This window comes from Esox lucius, chromosome 11 (assembly GCF_011004845.1).
Source record: "Esox lucius isolate fEsoLuc1 chromosome 11, fEsoLuc1.pri, whole genome shotgun sequence".
In the NCBI taxonomy this organism is placed as follows: Eukaryota; Metazoa; Chordata; class Actinopteri; order Esociformes; family Esocidae; genus Esox; species Esox lucius.
Window position 1 is genome coordinate 41,924,755 of NC_047579.1, and position 18,813 is coordinate 41,943,567.

General features: G+C 47.1%; 1 protein-coding gene across 3 annotated transcripts in view; it reads left to right on the forward strand.

The window, feature by feature from the left end:
- The window catches only part of LOC105013364 (SH3 and cysteine-rich domain-containing protein 2), a 35,782-nt gene extending 17,461 nt beyond the window's left edge, over positions 1–18,321 (forward strand). For 2 of the 3 annotated variants that reach the window (XM_020050666.3, XM_020050667.3), the window contains exons 2-11: positions 207–570; positions 9,489–9,583; positions 11,636–11,726; positions 12,020–12,138; positions 12,547–12,643; positions 12,780–12,862; positions 12,983–13,071; positions 14,890–14,941; positions 16,141–16,278; positions 16,428–18,321. In XM_020050666.3, coding sequence (XP_019906225.3) covers positions 207–570; positions 9,489–9,583; positions 11,636–11,726; positions 12,020–12,138; positions 12,547–12,643; positions 12,780–12,862; positions 12,983–13,071; positions 14,890–14,941; positions 16,141–16,278; positions 16,428–16,526 — 1,227 coding nt within the window. In that variant the 3' untranslated portion in view covers positions 16,527–18,321. Of the gene's footprint in view, positions 1–206; positions 571–9,488; positions 9,584–11,635; positions 11,727–12,019; positions 12,139–12,546; positions 12,644–12,779; positions 12,863–12,982; positions 13,072–14,889; positions 14,942–15,839; positions 16,030–16,140; positions 16,279–16,427 lie in introns of those variants that run through there. The other variant, XR_002197352.3, reaches the window with a different exon arrangement.
- The last annotated feature ends 492 nt before the right edge of the window (positions 18,322–18,813 follow it).

The following is an 18,813-nucleotide window of genomic DNA, read 5'->3' on the forward strand; positions in this document are numbered from 1 at the left end:
CCATACGGGCAATTATCTGTTACACACATTTAACTTAGCAGATGCTCTCATCCACAATGGCTTACAGTAATTAGTTTGTGCATTTTCAAACCATTTCCGACTGCCCCCCCCTTCCCCCCCGTGGGAGTGGTCTCCTCAACCCTGGCGTTGTGAGCCCCATGGGACTGTTGTTATCCTCCTCACGCTGTCATCTCCCCTCTCCGCAGCTCCAGCGCCTGAAGCGATCGCTCTCCTTCAAGACCCTGATGCGCAGCAAGAGTGTGGAGAACTTCTTCCAGAGGTCCTACAGCGATGCCCGCCTCCCCCCGGACTTCATCACCGACCCCCCGCCCCCCTCCCCGCCCCTGCTGCCGGGGTCTCCGCTCGCCAGTGACCACACGCCGTCCCGCTCCCCGTCGCTCAGCCCCAACCCCTCCCTCTGCTCTCACTCCCCGTCTCTATGCCCCTCCCCCTTGCTGACCTCCAAGGCCCCACCCCCGGCGCGCACCCTGCCGCTGGTGACCCACTCCTTCCAGGAGCACGTGTTCCGCAAGCCGACCCACTGCCAGCTCTGCAAGCACCTGATCGTGGGTAAGGCGCCTTCCATCCCCACCAGCCTGCCCAGGCCTCGGTGCGTGGGCTTTCTTGCTCCACTCAGGAATCAGCCGGGAAATGTTGAAAATATTGGGGGGGTTTTCTCCTGGAAGTGTATTCGGCTGGATTCGAACACATGCTGCAGCAGTACATGTGAGGCAGAGTCTCAGTCCTCTGAACCTCCTGAAGCCACACACGGGTCCAGAATTTGCTGGGCTATTTAACCTGGTTGTCTCCATCTCTTGACCTGAGTTTGTCTTTGTGTTTTCCAATTGGTCATTATTATGCTGTTAGGAGATGGCCACTATCCATTTCAACAGAATCCAATCAACTTTTAAGTGAACAGACTACAAAGGCAGCACTTAACTTGGTAGCTAATTACTGGAATGATTTGCTGAAATCACTCACATAATTGAATTCCAATTCAGTTGTGATAACACTGAAACAGGGATGAAAGTGAAGCGAGCGTTGAGTTCACTATGATTGGAATTCATGCAGGATTATCGCAGAGGTTCTATATGAATGGTGTTAACACTCCACTGGTGTGTAACCTTGGTTTCCAGTTCAGTTAGTGTGTTAAAACGCCCCTGATTTGATATGCTGTGTGTGTAGAGGTCACAGAACATTCTCCTACTATTTTCCCCTTTGCTAAATCCACTTCCTGTCACCATGATTAATTGCTGATGTTATTTTACTTTTCTTTTTTTCTTGCTCTGGTGCTTGCATTTGCCGTGCTTACCTCATCGTTTTCTTCTTCTGTGCACCAGCTGTACCAGGGCCTACATCGTCATTCCCCGTCTCACTCCCTCCCTCCGCTCTCTTTCTGCTCTCTCATGGTTTTTCTCTCTCTCCCGCTCCTCTCTCATGGTGCCTCTGCTTCTCTCACCCGCTCCTCTCTATTGGTTTCTCTCTTTCTCTCTCCTTTCTCATAGCTTCTCTCTCCTTTCCCTTGGTACCTCTCCCTCCTCTCTCATAGTCTCTCTCTTCTCTCATGGTCTCTCTCTTTCTCACGCTCTTCTCTCATGGTCTCTCTCTCCTCTTTAATAGTCTCACTCTCCTCTCATGGTCTCTCTCTTTCCTTCTCTCATGGTCTCTCCCTTTTGCTCTCTCATGGGCTCTCTCTTTCTCCTCTCTGAATTCAATTTCAACTTTCTTTAAAGTGTAAATGCATATTGCAATAAAAATAAAATAATAATCAGAACTTTGTTCAGTGAATATATTGAATACTGTAAGTACTGCAAGTAATACAGTATTGAATGTCTGTATATTCAGCAGTGGAATAAAAATGAAGTAGTCCACTGTAAAAGGCCAAAGATCAAAGAAATCTCTAAATGAAAAGCACATTACAGTTTGCTAAGACACATTTCTTGAAACCTTGACTCATTTTCTCATAATCGTAAACACAGATCCAAATCTTCAAACTACATTCACAAAATCCCTTGACTCTTCTGTCAAAATCAAACACTTGACTCAAAACCATTGAATCTGTTCTCAAAATCAAACAATGCTTTCAGATCATACACACAGCCAAGCCAGTCAATATATAAACACTACAGAGCATTTATTAGACACTACATAAAAAAATGGAGAACACATAATCCAGGGCATGTAGTTACAGAAAAACATGTTTATTTTACAGAGTAAACACATTTTTCAATAAATAAAAATGTATAACAATAACAATCACAACTTAGTACTATGAATAAATTGCATATTTAATGTTTTTATATTCAGCACTTGCTTGAAAATACAGTAGTCCAACTGCAAAAGCCCAAAGGAAAAATAAAACTCTAAATTAAAATCATATTACAGTAAATGCAAAAATGCTGTGCAACTGCGAAGTCAATGTGGGATTTATTCTGCCTCAGCATCACGTCATTGTACTGGATCCGGCCAGAGGACTTCATCCACATCACAGGCAACGTTTTCCCTCGCCAGGCAACGGGGGAAAAACCCTCTGGTGTGCCGGATCGAGCCTTGACAACACTCCACACCTATGTCACCACAGGCCAGTTCCATTGTCTGTAAAATATTTTCCCTGTTATGTAGTTGTTGATCAAAGACCTTTCACCGCCATGCAGAGAAAAACTCTTCTGTTGGGTTGAGAAAAGGATCGTATTTTGGAAGGCTAGCATTTATGAATATCTGGTTGATGTAGAACCACTCGCGTATCCAGACGCCACTGTAAAAGCTGACAATGTCCCAAACCACGACATAGACAGGATGCCTGCTGATGATCCTGCTGCTCACGCTCAAACAAAACATCCCAAAGACCACACAGGAAGGAAATGAAGACCACCCAGAAATGGAAGGAGATGAAGACCACCCAGGAATGGAAGGAGATGAAGACCGCCCAGAAATGGAAGGCGATGAAAGACCACCCAGAAATGGAATGAGATGAAGACCACCCAGAAACGGAAGGAGATGAAGACCACCCAGAAACGGAAGGAGATGAAGACCACCCAGAAATAGAAGAAGACCACCCAGAAATGGAATGAGATGAAAGACCACCCAGAAATGGAATGAGATAAAAGACCACCCAGAAATAGGAGATGAAGACCACCCAGAAATGGAAGGAGATGAAGACCACCCAGAAATAGAAGGAGAAGACCACCCAGAAATGGAATGAGATGAAAGACCACCTAGAAATGGAATGAGATGAAAGACCACCCAGAAATGGAAGGACATGAAGAACACCCAGAAACAGAAGGAGATGAAGACCACCCAGAAATAGAAGGAGAAGAAGACCACCCAGAAATGGAAGGAGATGTTCAGTGTAATATGGCCCTAGGGTTGCATGACAGTGCAGAACCCCACGATTACATTGCCACCACGCTGGCCAATTATGTTCCTGCCTCTCCTTCTCCTCTTCACCAGATTGATCCCTGCTTCATCTACAAATATGTATTCATGGGGCCTTTCCATGGAATCCAATTCAAACATTCTCTATAAATAAAAACAGATCAATAAGTAGTTTAGTAAGTGATACAGAAACACAGACTTCTGCAATAGTGTATTTGTATGCACACCTTATTTACATACCCTACAATATAGTGCAGATTACAGTAACAGTTGGTTAGTAGCATAGAATCGTATTGTAAGCATCAGAGCTGAGGGTGTCTGAGTGTGCACTTACTTGCGCATACTGAAATCGTGGTTCTTTGACCCTTTCTGAGTTGCGCTCAAAGGGAACCCTGTACACTTGCTCATGCGTACCCTGTTGCATTGGAGGCCACGGTCAATGGTAGAAAGGCTGTTGATTCCTTCAAAGTTTACATTGTCTTCAGCAACTCTTTGCTGTAATTCACGCAGTTGGATGGCATTAGACGGGTCAGACTAAGAGCGATTCAAAAACCCTTTAATGATGGAAACCATTTTGAGGACCGTGATGTCGCCCTGTATGGTGCAGCCGGGGCCCCACCCTGGAGCCAGGCCCGGGGTTGGGGCTCGTATGTAAGCGCCTGGTGGCCGGGCCTTTCCCCACGGGGTCCGGTCGGGCTCAGCCCGAAGGAGCGACGTGGGGCCGCCTTCCCGTGGGCTCACCACCTGCAGGAGGGACCATAAGGGGTCGGTGCGTAGAGGATTGGGTGGCAGTCGAAGGCGGGGGCCTCGACAACCCGATCCCTGGACACGGAAACTAGTTCTAGGGACGTGGAACGTCACCTCGCTGGCGGGGAAGGAGCCTGAGATCGTGCGTGAGGTTGAGAGGTTCCGACTAGAGATAGTCGGGATCACCTCTACGCACGGCTTGGGCTCTGGAACTACACTCCTTGAGAAAGGATGGACTCTTCACCACTCTGGAGTTGCCCATGGTGAGAGGCGGCAGGCTGGTGTGGGTTTGCTTAAAGCCCACCAGCTCTGCCGCCATGTGTTGGAGTTTACCCCGGTGAACGAGAGGGTCGTTTCCCTGCGCCTACGGGTCGGGGATAGGTCTCTCACTGTTGTTTGTGCCTACGGGCCAAACGGCAGTGCAGAGTACCCAACCTTCTTGGAGTCTCTGGGAGGGGTGCTGGAAAGTGCTCCGACTGGGGACACCATCGTTCTACTGGGGGACTTCAATGCCCACGTGGGCAACGACAGTGACACCTGGAGGGCCGTGATTGGGAGGAACGGCCCCCCTGATCTGAACCCAAGTGGTTTTCAGTTATTGGACTTCTGTGCTAGTCACAGTTTGTCCATAACGAACACCATGTTCAAGCATAAGGGTGTCCATCAGTGCACGTGGCACCAAGACACCCTAGGCCGTAGGTCGACGATCGACTTTGTTGTCGTTTCATCTGACCTGCGGCCGTATGTCTTGGACACTCGGGTAAAGAGAGGGGCGGAGCTGTCAACTGATCACCACCTGGTGGTGGGTAAGGTCTCCGGTGCCTGTCGAGGCGGCAATCCCCAAACCCGGTGGTGGACACCGGAAGTAAGGGATGCCGTCAAGCTGAAGAAGGAGTCCTATCAGGCCCGGTTGGCTTGTGGGACTCCTGAAGCAGCTGACGGGTACCGGCAGGCCAAGCGGACTGCAGCCCGGGTGGTTGTGGAGGTAAAAACTCTGGCCTGGGAGGAGTTCGGTGAGGCCATGGAGAAGGACTATCGGCTGGCCTCGAAAAGATTCTGGCAAACCGTCCGGCGCCTCAGGAGAGGGAAACAGTGCCCTACCAATGCTGTTTACAGTGGAGGTGGGCAGCTGTTGACCTCAACTGGGGATGTCATCGGGCGGTGGAAGGAGTACTTCAAGGATCTCCTCAATCCCGCCGTCACGTCTTCCATTGAGGAAGCAGAGGCTGAGGGCTCAGAGGTGGACTCGACCATCACCCGGGCTGAAGTCACTGAGGTAGTCAAGAAACTCCTTGGTGGCAAGGTACCGGGGGTGGATGAGATCTGCCCTGAGTACCTCAAGTCTCTGGATGTTGTGGGGCTGTCTTGGTTGACACGCCTCTGCAGCATCGCATGGTGGTCGGGGACAGTGCCCCTGGGATGGCAGACCGGGGTGGTGGTCCCTATTTTTAAGATGGGGGACCGGAGGATGTGTTCCAACTACAGGGGGATCACACTTCTCAGCCTCCCCGGGAAAGTCTATGCCAGGGTACTGGAGAGGAGAAAACGGCCGATAGTAGAACATCGGATTCAGGAGGAACAGTGTTGTTTTTCGTCCGGGCTGTGGAACACTGGACCAGCTCTATACCCTCTACAGGGTGATGGAGGGTTCATGGGAGTTTGCCCAACCAATCCACATGTGTATTGTGGATTTAGAGAAGGCATTCGACTGTGTCCCTTGCGGCATCCTGTGGAGGGTGCTTTGGGAGTATGGGGTCCTGGGTCCTTTGCTAAGGGCTGTCAGGTCCCTGTACAACCGAAGCAGGAGCTTGGTTCCCTTTGCCGGCAGTAAGTCAGACATGTTCCCAGTGCATGTTGGACTCCGGCAGGGCTGCCCTTTGTCACCGGTTCTGTTTTTTTATTTTTATTTTTATGGACAGAATTTCTAGGCGCAGCCAGGGGCCAGAGGGTGTCAGGTTTGGGGACCACACAATTTCGTCTCTGCTCTTTGCGGATGATGTTGTCGTGTTGTCCCCTTCAAACCAGGACCTTCAGCATGCACTGGGACGGTTTGCAGCCGAGTGTAAAGCGGTTGGGATCAAAATTAGTACCTCCAAATCCGAGGCCATGGTCCTCAGTCGGAAAAGGGTGGTTTGCCCACTTCAGGTTGGTGGAGAGTTCTTGCTTCAAGTGGAGGAGTTTAAGTATCTAGGGATCTTGTTCAGAGTAGAGCCGCTGCTCCTCCACATCGAGAGGGGTCAGCTAAGGTGGCTTGGGCATCTGATCCGGATGCCTCCTTAACGCCTTCCCGGGAAGGTGTTCCGGGCCCGTCCCACCAGGAGGAGACCCCGGGGAAGACCTAGGACACGCTGGAGGGACTATGTCTCCCAGCTGGCCTGGGAACTCCTCGGTGTCCCCCCGGAAGAGCTAGAGGAAGTGTCTAGGGAGAGGGAAGTCTGGGCATCTCTGCTTAGACTGCTGCCCCCGCGACCCGGCCCCGGATAAGCGGAAGAAGATGGTGATGATGATGTTGGCATTCATGGTTCCCTCAGTGAACTGTAGCTCCCCAGTGCCGGCAGCACTCATGCAGCCCCAGACAATGACACTCCCACCACCATGCTTGACTGAAGGCAAGACACACTTGTCACTGTACTCCTCACCTGGTTGCCGCCACACACACTTGACACAATTTGAACCAAATATGTTTATCTTGGTCTCATCAGACCACAGGACATGGTTCCAGTTATCCATGTCCTTAGTCTGCTTGTCTTAAGCAAACTGTTTGCGGGCTTTCTTGTGCATCATCTTTAGAAGATGCTTCCTTCTGGGACGACAGCCATGCAGACCAATTTGATGCAGTGTGTGGCGTATGGTCTGAGCACTGACAGGCTGACCCTTCACCCCTTCAACCTCTGCAGCAATGCTTGCAGCATTCATACCTCTATTTCCCAAAAATTTTAGGGGTGTCCTCACTTTTGTGAGATACTGTAGCAGTCCTTCCACCCTCATGTGGTTGTCTTGCAATTCTGCAAGAAGGGAAAATGCACTTAAAAACATATGAATAGAGTCAAAATAGAATGGACATAACTTCTATACTGTATGTAAAATGTTGTATGGTAAGAAAGGTTTTCTTCTTCCCTAGTCCTTTTTCTCTTGACAAAGTGATGTAATGACTCAAATGTAAAAAGTAAACTTTCAAATACCAAAATGAACAGAAACAATTATCTGTTCTCTTCTCTGAATGTCCTGATTATGGTGGCCACAGAGTCCTTGGGTGTTAACGATGACAACTGTGTTGTAGTTGGCTTTACCTTTTGCCACCCGTGTTTACCATTTTGCAACACAAGTGCATCACAGTGCAAAATGTGATTTAATGAGTGAGAATGTGCTTAGAGTTTTGCAAACAGAGTGAATGCAATTTGCAAATGTTGTCAAACTACCTGAATTTGTTTAAGGTTTTGCCAAAAGAGTGACTGATTCGAGAAATGGGTTTAGGTCACTGAGAATTTGGTTCAGGGAATGGGGTTTAGTGATTTAGCAATTCAGAAAAACTGTAATCAGACATTATAAGCTCAATGGACATATAGTTCTGACTTTGTTGCTCTCCTGGGCCTCTGTGGGTTCTATTTGGGTTTGTGAACAGAGCCTAGCTGGTTCAGGAGGATGAGCTGGTTCAGGAGGCTTTTCTCTAGGTTCATCTCCCTGTAGATAAGTGCTTCATTATGGCAGGTTTGAGAGTAACTTCCCTTTAAGTGGGTGTGAAATTTACCAGCTCTTTTCTGTATTTTTTGTGTATTTTTTGGGGAACTCAGAGTTAAATGGAACTCTGCGAATAGTTTAGCCACCTTCTGCATGCATAGTTTCAATTGGATGTTTATCCGTTCAAATGGCATCTTGGTTGGTAAGTCCCTCTCGCTCACTGCAAGACTCAGTCTCTTTCTCTCTGTCTCGCTCTCATTCCTAGTCTCTCATTTCTCTTTCCCAGTTTCACTCTCTTTCTGTAATACTCTCTTTCTGGAAGTAGCCTTACATTTAGGGCATTGTCTAATCTCATTGAACCTATTAAACTGTGTTCCCATGGTAGATTCCTCACGTTTTGTGAAGCTAAATATGTTAATTTGGCTTTAGAGAGGTTGAAGGAATTAGGAGCTTAAACAAGATGTTTGAGTGATGGAGGATGGAGTATGCAGAGAGAGAAAGAACGCATCATGATCCAGAACATATTTAACTCGTGCAGAGAATAAAATCAGGTATAGGTTGATAAATAGCAGAACATCTGCTTTACAAAACTCTTGTTAAATCACAAGCCAGCAAAAATAATGGCAGGCCCATTTCACATTATTCTGTAATTTTTTTACTGTCTAGTTTTCTCGTTATAACTATATTCTTAGTGGCACTGCACTCTTTGAGCTTTGTGGTTCAGACCTTCTATACAGACTTGAGCTTGAGGAAATGGAAGACTCATTTAAATTCATGTTTCTTTGGTTTGTGTATCTTTGTCATGAAATGATATTCATAGTGTCTCTCTTTCTCTCTCATGGTCCCAGTATTTCTCTCTCCCGCTCATCTCTAATGGTCTCTCTCGTTCTATCTCATCTCTCATAGTCTCACTTTTCTCAGTCTCATCCTCTCCTCTCTCGTGGTCTCTCTCTCACGCTCCTCTCTCATTATCATCATAGAACTCAATACTAAATCCTTCTGAACAACCATTTTGGCGCGAGTGAATAAGTAAACCTTAGATGGGAAATAAATTGTTTGGATTGTGCAAGATACTTTAGCTGGATATCATTATGCTGTTGCTCTTTAACACACAAAATAAAATCAGTGATGCACTGCTAAATGTATTATATAAAGAAAAGGGACAAAGAACATGTCTCGACTCAAGATGGGCTTGTTGCTGTGACAATGCCTGATGAGAATTGGTGTGACTGAAAGCCAAATTCATTAGAGTCCTATTGCCTCCAGCTGGTTGCCAGTCTCTCCATGTTTGAGAGGGATCATTAATGATGTCAGCACAGTAGAAGTGCTTGATCAGCCCACTCCAAATAGCTGATCAGAACCTCTTTTTATTAATACATCCTGTCTCTGATTTTAACAGTACTCTTTTTTACCTCTCTTCCTCTCTCTTTCTCTTTCCACACCTAACTTCTCTTATATCTCCTCTCCTTTTTCTCTCTGATCTTTCTTTCTCTTTGCTCTCTTGATTTCTCCTAATTCTCTCTCTCGTTCTCTCTCTACACCCAATTTATCTTTTATTTTCCTTTCTGTGCTCTTCATTTTCTCACCTATCAACGTTATCTCCCCTCTTTCTCCTTATTTTCTCAATTTCTTTACCCCTGTTTCTCCCTATCTCTTCTCCTCTCTCCATATTCCCCTTCTCTCCATAGGTAATTCTAAACAAGGTCTTCGGTGTAAAACCTGCAAGATGGGTGCTCACCTGTGGTGCACTTCAGAATTATCCCAGCAGCCGTGCAATGGAAAGGTGTGTCCTCTGCATGGTCTACAGATCTGAACACACCCACCCACACTCCCCACTCAAATCCCTTTCTCTCTCAACTCCCTTTCTGTCTCAACTCTCACTTGTCTCAACTCTCTTTCGGTCTCAACTCCCTTTCTGTCTCAACTCCCCTGTCTCAACTCTCTTTCGGTCTCAACTTCCTGTCTATCTCAACTCCCTGTGTATCTCAACTCCCCTTTGTCTCAACTCCCTGTCTATCGCAACTCTCTATCTATCTCAACTCTCTATCTCAACTCCCCTTTGTCTCAACTCCCTTTCTGTCTCAACTCCCCAGTCTCAACTCTCTATCTGTGTCAACACCCCGTCTCAACTATATCTGTCTCAACCCCCTGTCTCAACACTCTTTTTGTCTCAACTCCCTGTCTATCTCAACTCCCTTTCTGTCTCAACTCCCTTTCTGTCTCAACTTTATTTCTGTCTCAACCCCCCGTCTCAACTCTCTATCTGTCTCAACACCCCCATCTCAACTCTCTATCTGTCTCAACTCCCCCCGTCTCAACTCTCTATCTGTCTCAACACCCCCGTCTCAACTCTCTATCTGTCTCAACACCCCCGTCTCAACTCTCTATCTGTCTCAACACCCCTGTCTCAACTCTCTAACTGTCTCAACTGCCCCCTCTGAACTCCCTATCTTTCTCAACTACCCCCATCTCAACTCTATCTGTCTCAACACCCCCATCTCAACTCTCTATCTGTCTCAACACCCCCGTCTCAACTCTCTATCTGTCTCAACCCCCCCGTCTCAACTCTCTATCTGTCTCAACACCCCTGTCTCAACTCACCAACTGCCTCAACTGCCCCCTCTGAACTCCCTATCTTTCTCAACTACCCCCATCTCAACTCTATTTGTCTCAACACCCCCGTCTCATCTCTCCCTATCTGAATTCCCTGTCTTTCTCACCAACCGTCTCAATTCCCTATCTGTCTCTACCAACCATCTCAACTTCTTCCATTTGAACTATCCTTGTCTCAGCTCTCCCTGTGGCAATTCTCTATCTGTCTCAACTCCTTGAGTCTTGGTACAATGATGTTTGAAATTCTCTGAAAAATTCAGGAGCCATCAAATGTAAAAGAAGATACTTCAAAGTTTAGACTGGAAGGAAGTGAGAGACTTGAGGTGAGGGAGAGAGTGATGGAGTGGGCGGGTGATGAAGAGAAGGATGGAATAAGTGAACGAGAGTGATGAAGGGATTTAGAGATTGATGGGGGAGGGTGAGAGGGATGAAGGGAGACAGGAATGAAGTAAGGGAGAGGGAAAGAGGGAGGGAAAGAAAGGGGCAGATGGAGAGAAGAGGATAAGGATAAGATATTGGAGGATTTCCTTCAGTGCCTAAATGACTTTAGAAGAAACAAAGGAACAGGAAAAAACATTCATCCCCCGAAACAAGGCAATGTAAGTGTGAGTGTATTTGTGTGTTGTGTGTGTGTGTGTGTTGTGTATATGCATTTAGAGACCCAAGTAGTCAGGGGTGAGACTAATGCAGCTTTTCTGAACTAGTTAGTTGTTCAGATAGGGGGATTGTGTTCATTTCTGAGCCAAGCCAATGTAAGCGTGTGTGTTGCGTGTGTGTTGCGTGTGTGTGTGTTGTGTATATGCATTTAGAGACCCCAGTAGTCAGGGGTGAGACTAATGCAGCTTTTCTGAACTAGTTAGTTGTTCAGATATGGGGATTGTGTTCATTTCTGAGCCACTGTTGGTCACTGTGGCTGCCAAAAGTGCTCTGCACATCCCTCTCTACTTCATTTACTTTCATATTTCTCCATAAAGGAGCTGAATAACAAACCAGCTCCACAAGCTATAAACATGCTATAATTGGCTATAACCATGCTATTACAGGCTATAACCATGCTATTACAGGCTATAAACATGCTATAACAGGTTATTAACATGTAATAACAGGCTATAAACATGCTATAACAGGCTATAAACATTATATAACAAGCTATAAACATTATCTTTCTCCTCCACTTTCTCCTCTTCTTGCTCTTCCTCCTGCACTCCCTTCTCTATGTTAGTCTGGGGGAGGGGCTTTCAAGCGAAACTTCAGCTCTCCCATGCTGGTCAATGAACAACTGGCTGTCGTCAAAGAGGTGCAGCCCCCCCAAGGTATGCCCGCAGGGTGTGTGGGTGTGAATACACGTTCTCCATTATGCACGTTGTCATGTGTATTCATGTACGGGGGTCTAACGCTGGTCTAGAGAAGAGGCAGGTTTTGTTATTGTCCTTCACCCACCATAATTGAACATTATGAATAACTTAGGTATTTGTGTGTACCTGAATGAAGTATATAATTTACAATAGTATACTATACTATAGTGTGTGTGTGTTTGTGTATCTATGCGCTAGCGAGCACGTGCGTCCCTGAACATTTAAAAATAACGTGGACGTGTGATTTTCAGAGACAGGGCGGCCGCGTGGCGTAGACCCTGTGTATGCAGCCCTGCGTTACGGGACATCGCTGGCACAGATGAGCCGCTCCAGTTTTGGGAGTGTGTCCGAGTCGCCCACGCACAGCCAGGTATGACGTGGCCATGGGGACGCACAGACCTCTTTACAGGCACCGGATTCCATGGCCATGGTGGAGGGAGCTGCCCGTTGGTGATGTCGGCTGTTCAGAACAGTTAATGTTACAGAGAACCTCTGAAACACCTTTTAGTCACATCCTAGATAATTTGAAATAAGGGGATGTTTAGTCTGAATGTTTTCCAAGGCTGTTCTCTCTCACTCTGTTCTGTCCTTTCCTTTGTTCTTGGATTTGTTTTCCCCCTTTCTCTTTCTCGCCCTCCTCTTGCTATCTGTTTATTTCTCTCAGTATTTGTCTGTGTCTACCGCTTGGTTTCTACCGCTTGGTTTCTACCGCTTGGTTTCTATCGCTTTGTTTCTCTCTTTTGGTTTCTGTGTCTTCATCTTTGTTTCTCTTTCTCAGGGGGAAGGAGGTGAAGGAGGTGAAGGAGGTGAAGGAAATGAAGAGGGGGAGTACAGACAGAATAGCACGGAGGAGGAGATTCCACTGGTGACGGGGGGTAAGAACATCAGGCAGTGCGTGTGTGCGTGCGTCCATGTGTGTGTGTGTGCGTGCGTGCATGTATGTGTGTGTGGTGACATGTCCTCTCTGAGCTGGGTGTTCAGGCTGAGTGACCCATCTCCTCTGCCTGTCAGATCTGCCTCTGTATGAACATGACAAGACTGAAGTTGGAGGCAGTGAACCACTCCCAGAGCCTGTGGAGGAAACCAGCGTGAAGGTACTCGCACACACACCCACACACACACACACACACACACACATCTTATGTCCAGAGATGCTATTTTTAGCTCCAACTGTTTTTGTCTTGTGTTTGTGGTTCCCTGTCTGGCCGGTACAGGTGCCTCGGTGTATCGAGGTTCACTCTATCCACACATATGTGGCTCTCTACAGGTTCCTGCCCCAGGAGAACCATGACCTGGGACTGGAGTAAGTCAGCCAGTTGGTTGTATGTGTATTCTACAGCATATTTCTCAATTGAAATGTCCTCACTGTCGGTAGAAGCAGCACTTAAGCAGTGGAAGCCTGCTAATTATTAAAAACTGAAAATGAATTAGGATGAATGAAAGGATGAGGAGAAATATGGAGGGACTAGACAGAGGAGAGAGCGAACAGCTTGGAAACTGACACAAGAGGATGAAGAAGAGACCTTTCCTTAGGTGGAGGAAGGGAGGGGGGTAGAGATAAATGAGTGAGGGCAGAACAGGAAGAGGAGGAAAAAGGACTAGCCTACCCTACTGAGCAACCTGATTTGAAAGGTGTCATCTTATCCAGTGAGATGACTTTTCAACATTTTGCGCGAGTAAGGTAGTGGTCAATTGTGTTGGGTCAGTAAATTAAAGATGGCTGGATGTAATCCAAGCTAACAATTTTTTGTTAGCAAGGCACTTAAACCTAATTGTGCCTGTAATTTGCACTCTATAAGAGCATCACCTAAATGACTAAACATTAAAAAAAAATTTGAGGGAGGGAGGGAGAGAAGAAAGAGAGGGGCTATACGAGGATAAAGGTCAGGATTTGTGTAAGGTACTGGGGGAGGTGCTGTGTGCCGTTAAAGGTGCGTCACCATGGGGTTTACAGCCATCTGGTGCCTGAGATAGAAACAAAGGAAGGAGGAATGAGACGGAACAGAGACAGAGGTACTGTCTGTCAGACACTGGCTGCACCTACAGCATAAGAAAAACACTGTCCTCTGTGGCATACTTTATAGTTTATCACTGACATACTTTCAGCGGCTGCAGCGTCACTGACAATAGGGGAAGTGTCATTAATACTGTCTATCTAATAAAAAGTCTATTTATATGGTAAGTGCCAAAGATTAGTGCTGTTTAACTCATTGTTATTAGGTTGACGCCTCAAAGTCCCCAGTTAATCGCCTCTCTGGGTGTGGGATGTGGGATGGGAAGATCCCCATGGGTCATTTTCCTGTTTGACTTGGGTTGACTTAACACAGACATGCACCGTTATTTTTTGACTTGGGTTGACTTAACACAGACTTGCGCCATTAATGTTTGACTTGGGTTGACTTAACACAGACTTGCACCATTATTGTTTGACTTAAGTTGACTTAACACAGACATGCACCGTTATTTTTTGACTTGGGTTGACTTAACACAGACTTGCACCATTGTTGTATGACTTGGGTTGACTTAACACAGACTTGCACCATTATTGTTTGACTTAAAGAGGCAGTCTGCGTTTTCTGGCCCCTTGTGGTTCAAGTAACACTGTTGAGCCGAAAAGTGTTCTCAGATTGTGTACTCCCGTCATGTATGTTTCAGTTTGTGCCCCAGCTTATCAAAACCATGTGCTTTTAGAAATGGAATTTCATGGCTAACTGAGATATGATTGTGATTCCACATATAGATTAAACACATAAACAACACATTACACATCCAGCCCAGAATGGAAGACAATTTTTTTTTGTCAATTGCCAAAGTCCCAGACTGCATTTTTAAGTCTCTTTACCATTGACTAAAGTCAATGTCAAGTATGCTTATATCAAGTCTAAATCAAGTCCCCAGTGATCCGTAGTACATCGTGTGCATAGACACATGGCAGAGTACACTCTCTTCCAATACTCAGTGGTTTGTTTAAAAAAAAAAAATTCATGTGCTGTCTCCATATATGGTTCTGTCTTCTGCCTACTGCTGTTTCAGTGATGCTTTCCCACTCTGCTGTTCTTCTCCCCCTCTCATCCCCTCTGCATTCTCTTCTCTTCCTCTCCTTCCTTTCTTTCTCATTCAGGCCTGGTGATCGTGTGTTGGTCACAGATGATTCTAATGAAGAATGGTGGAAGGTGGGATATTATTTGTGTGTCTGTGTGTGTGTGTGTGTGTGTGTACGAACCATAACACCTGCCTGGTGTGTTTTTTTGGCCTCATAAACCTCTAGGCAGACAGAAATAGAAACATGAATCCTCAGAAATCGCTTTAAGAAAAACATAATGAATTTAACTAGCATTGTGACCTGAAAGAGGCTTTCATTGAGTCTGTGATGAGCTTCTGTCACTCAGTATTCTACATATGTCACCTTCCATCACTCTCAGTGTTCTACATATGTCACCTTCTGTCACTCTCAGTGTTCTACATATGTCACCTACCATCACTCTCAGTATTCTACTTATGTCACCTTCCGTCACTCTAACTGTTCTACATATGTCACCTTCCGTCACTCTCAGTATTCTACTTATGTCACCTTCCGTCACTCTAACTGTTCTACATATGTCACCTTCCGTCACTCTAACTGTTCTACATATGTCACCTTCCGTCACTCTCAGTGTCCTACATATGTCACCTTCCGTCACTCTCAGTGTCCTACATATGTCACCTTCCGTCACTCTCAGTGTCCTACATATGTCACCTTCCGTCACTCTCAGTGTCCTACATATGTCACCTTCCGTCACTCTGAGTGTCCTACATATGTCACCTTCCGTCACTCTCAGTGTTGTACATATGTCACCTTCCGTCACTGAGTGTCCTACATATGTCACCTTCCGTCACTCTCAGTGTTGTACATATTTCACCTTCTGTAACTCTCAGTGTTCTACATATGTCACCTTTAGTATCTGAAAGTGAAGCTCAGATTGAACCATCCAGGATCATAGTGAAGCTCAGTTCTGAACAGAAATAAAATATAAACCATAATTTGAAAGTCCAATAAACTAGAGAATTGTGTACATGCTTTTCTTCTCTTAGCTCAGAGTTGGGCACAGAAGGGTTAAAACTGAGCTTCACTTTAAGACCCTGAGGGTTAAAGATCGGCACTGCTGGCTCTTCAGGTGATTAAGACTGGGTATCCTTTTAAGCCCCTTGACAACTGCTGATGGAAAAAGTGTTCAATGAAAGTGACTGAACACCCTTTTTTGCGACAGTGTTAAAACAACAAGTGAGTATATCCTATTTAAACAGAAACTAGAACAGAAACGTGAACACCCAAACTCCAAACATAGTGCCTGTCACCAGAGATACAGAACAGTGCGTGTCATCCCTGTGACAGGGGAAGTGCGGAGACAAGGTGGGATTCTTCCCGGCTAACTTCGTCCAGAGGGTGCGCCCGGGCGAGAGAGTGTGGAGGGTCACCCAATCAGTCCCTGCCAGTCGAGGGTTGGGTCACATGGCGGTGAAGGAGGACCAGGTGTGACACTCCTCCCTTTGCCCTGTACAGTAGATATCCCCGAACTCTTCACTTTGCCTTTCAATCTGAGCATACCTGTCTCTCCTCACCTCCCTGCCCCATCTCTCTCTCTGCCTATTTCCCCCTCTCCCCCACCGCCTCACTTCTAGATCTGTGTGGGGAAGAATGAGGGCAGTGAAGGCTTCTTGAAGCTGTCCAGTGGGAAGAAGAGAGGACTGGTCCCTGCCATATCCATTGAGGAGATCTAACCTCGGCCTCAACACCAGCCCCTGTCTCTCTCTCTCTCTCTCTCTCTCTCTCTCTCTCTCTCTCTCTCTCTCACTGTCCAGCACGCTGACACGTTCCCACAGGCCCATTCATGGCCTGATGAGGCCAGCCAGTCCAGGGGGCGAAGCGACGACACCCCTCCAACCCACCTCATTGTGAGGCCCACCTCCCAACCACACAGACTGGGGAGCGGGGACAGCCAAGCTTGTCAGGGCAGGCGACGCGGAGGACACCACAGCCATGCCCACGCAGAGATTGTCTCCACTCCAAAATAGCTACACCAGTAAATGGTGGGTTTTTCTCCCACAGGGCAGTGGCCTCGTGTTGTGGAGGCCCAGCCCTCTAGTGACCCCATGTGTTCCTGATGAAGGTTACATTAGTGTATTAGTGAACTGGGTTTAACTGTTAGGGTTTAAGGACCAGATCACAGAGTGCTGTGGACTCTAGTTACCATGAGGAGTGTGAGTGTGTTTTCTGTCTGGTGGCTCTGATCAGACCGGTCCCTTTTCCGTCCTCTACGGGCCGGATCATGCGAGTCTGGAGGAAGGCAGGATTAGTCGTGAAGGAGGACTACTTGGTGTGTGTACTTGTGTTGAGCGTGGCTGTAGTGTTCCTGGACAAAGCATAATAGACAGCCTCTCTGATTGACCTGTGCCAGGTCAGTGATTACAACATGACAGACGGGTGTGGACTGTGACATTAGCGGTCTGCTGAGGTGAGCTGAAGGTGCTGTTGGAACGGCGTACATCTGTGAGATTTTCAGGACTGATTGTGATTGGATGTGTCCTTTTTTTTGGGGGGGGGGGGTGGGGGGCTTGCACGTCCGCTCTTCGTTTTCCTTTGTCTCTCTCTCTCTCTTCCATCTTCCTCACTTTTCACGTTGCTTTCCTGGCTGGGATTTGACTTCAGCTTAATTTAGACTGGCACAGAACTCTCCCGCTTTGCAAGGACGGACAGACGGGCGGCAGTGGAGAGAGTACAACCTGGTCTAACTCAACCGTCAGCAGAGGACAGGACGATCAACGTTTATCACGACACAAAATCTGATTCTATCTGAATGACCTTTGACCTGGCCTTCAGCAAGTTCCAGAAGGCCATCGATGTGAGCCCCATCATTTTATTGTACAGGTGGTGCTTAAAGCTCACACTTTAGATATAATATTTTTTCCACGTCCTACTTAGGAAATGTCAATTTGATTCAATTTGATTTGGATGGGGAATGCTTAGATAAATTGTTCAGTGTTTTCCATTGTATCAGTAGTGTCTGAATAGTCCAGACTGTACCAAACATCTAGGAATAGAGCTGTATACAAACATTACAAATGGAGCATCAACTCCAATTGTTTTTAGGAACTGTTCCAAATGTTTAATGTTTCTGGGTAGAAATTAGCATCCAGCCACTGAGGAGCTGTGGATGATGTAGTCTGTTGTCTGTTTGTGGTTCACGACTGGTCAACAAATAAGAGCCAAGAGCCTGCATGCTGGAAAGCCAACAGATGAACTGGCTACGCTTTTGTGACAGCCGGACTTAATCCCACTGCTCTGAGGGGACTGAAATGTGGAGGGATATAGAAGTATGTGGAGAGACTTGGACCAAGGAGGTCCAAGGTGTTCAATCATCACAACCATCACAAATCAATCATGTGTCTGTATGCAGGATTTTTCACCTATGTTTGCCTAACTCACCATTGATGAAATGCCAGTTCTCCCTCTCTCACCCTCCCTCCCCAGTTCTCCCTCTCTCACCCTCCCTCCCCAGTTCTCCCTCTCACCCTCCCTCCCCAGTTCTCCCTCTCTCACCCTAGCTCCCCAGTTCTCCCTCTCTCACCCTAGCTCCCCAGTTCTCCCTCTCTCACCCTCCCTCCCCAGTTATCCCTCTCACCCTCCCTCCCCAGTTCTCCCTCTCTCAACCTCCCTCCCCAGTTCTCCCTCTCTCACCCTCCCTCCCCAGTTCTCCCTCTCTCAACCTCCCTCCCCAGTTCTCCCTCTCTCACCCTCCCTCCCCAGTTCTCCCTCTCTCACCCTAGCTCCCCAGTTCTCCCTCTCACCCTCCCTCCCCAGTTCTCCCTCTCTCACCCTCCCTCCCCAGTTCTCCCTCTCTCACCCTCCCTCCCCAGTTCTCCCTCTCTCACCCTTCCTCCCCAGTTCTCCCTCTCACCCTCCCTCCCCAGTTGTCCCTCCCTGGGTTCCTCTTTGGCTGCTAGTTCAAGTGGGGCTTGGCAGCTCTGCGTTGTACATGTATACGGTGGCATGTTTTAGTGATATGGT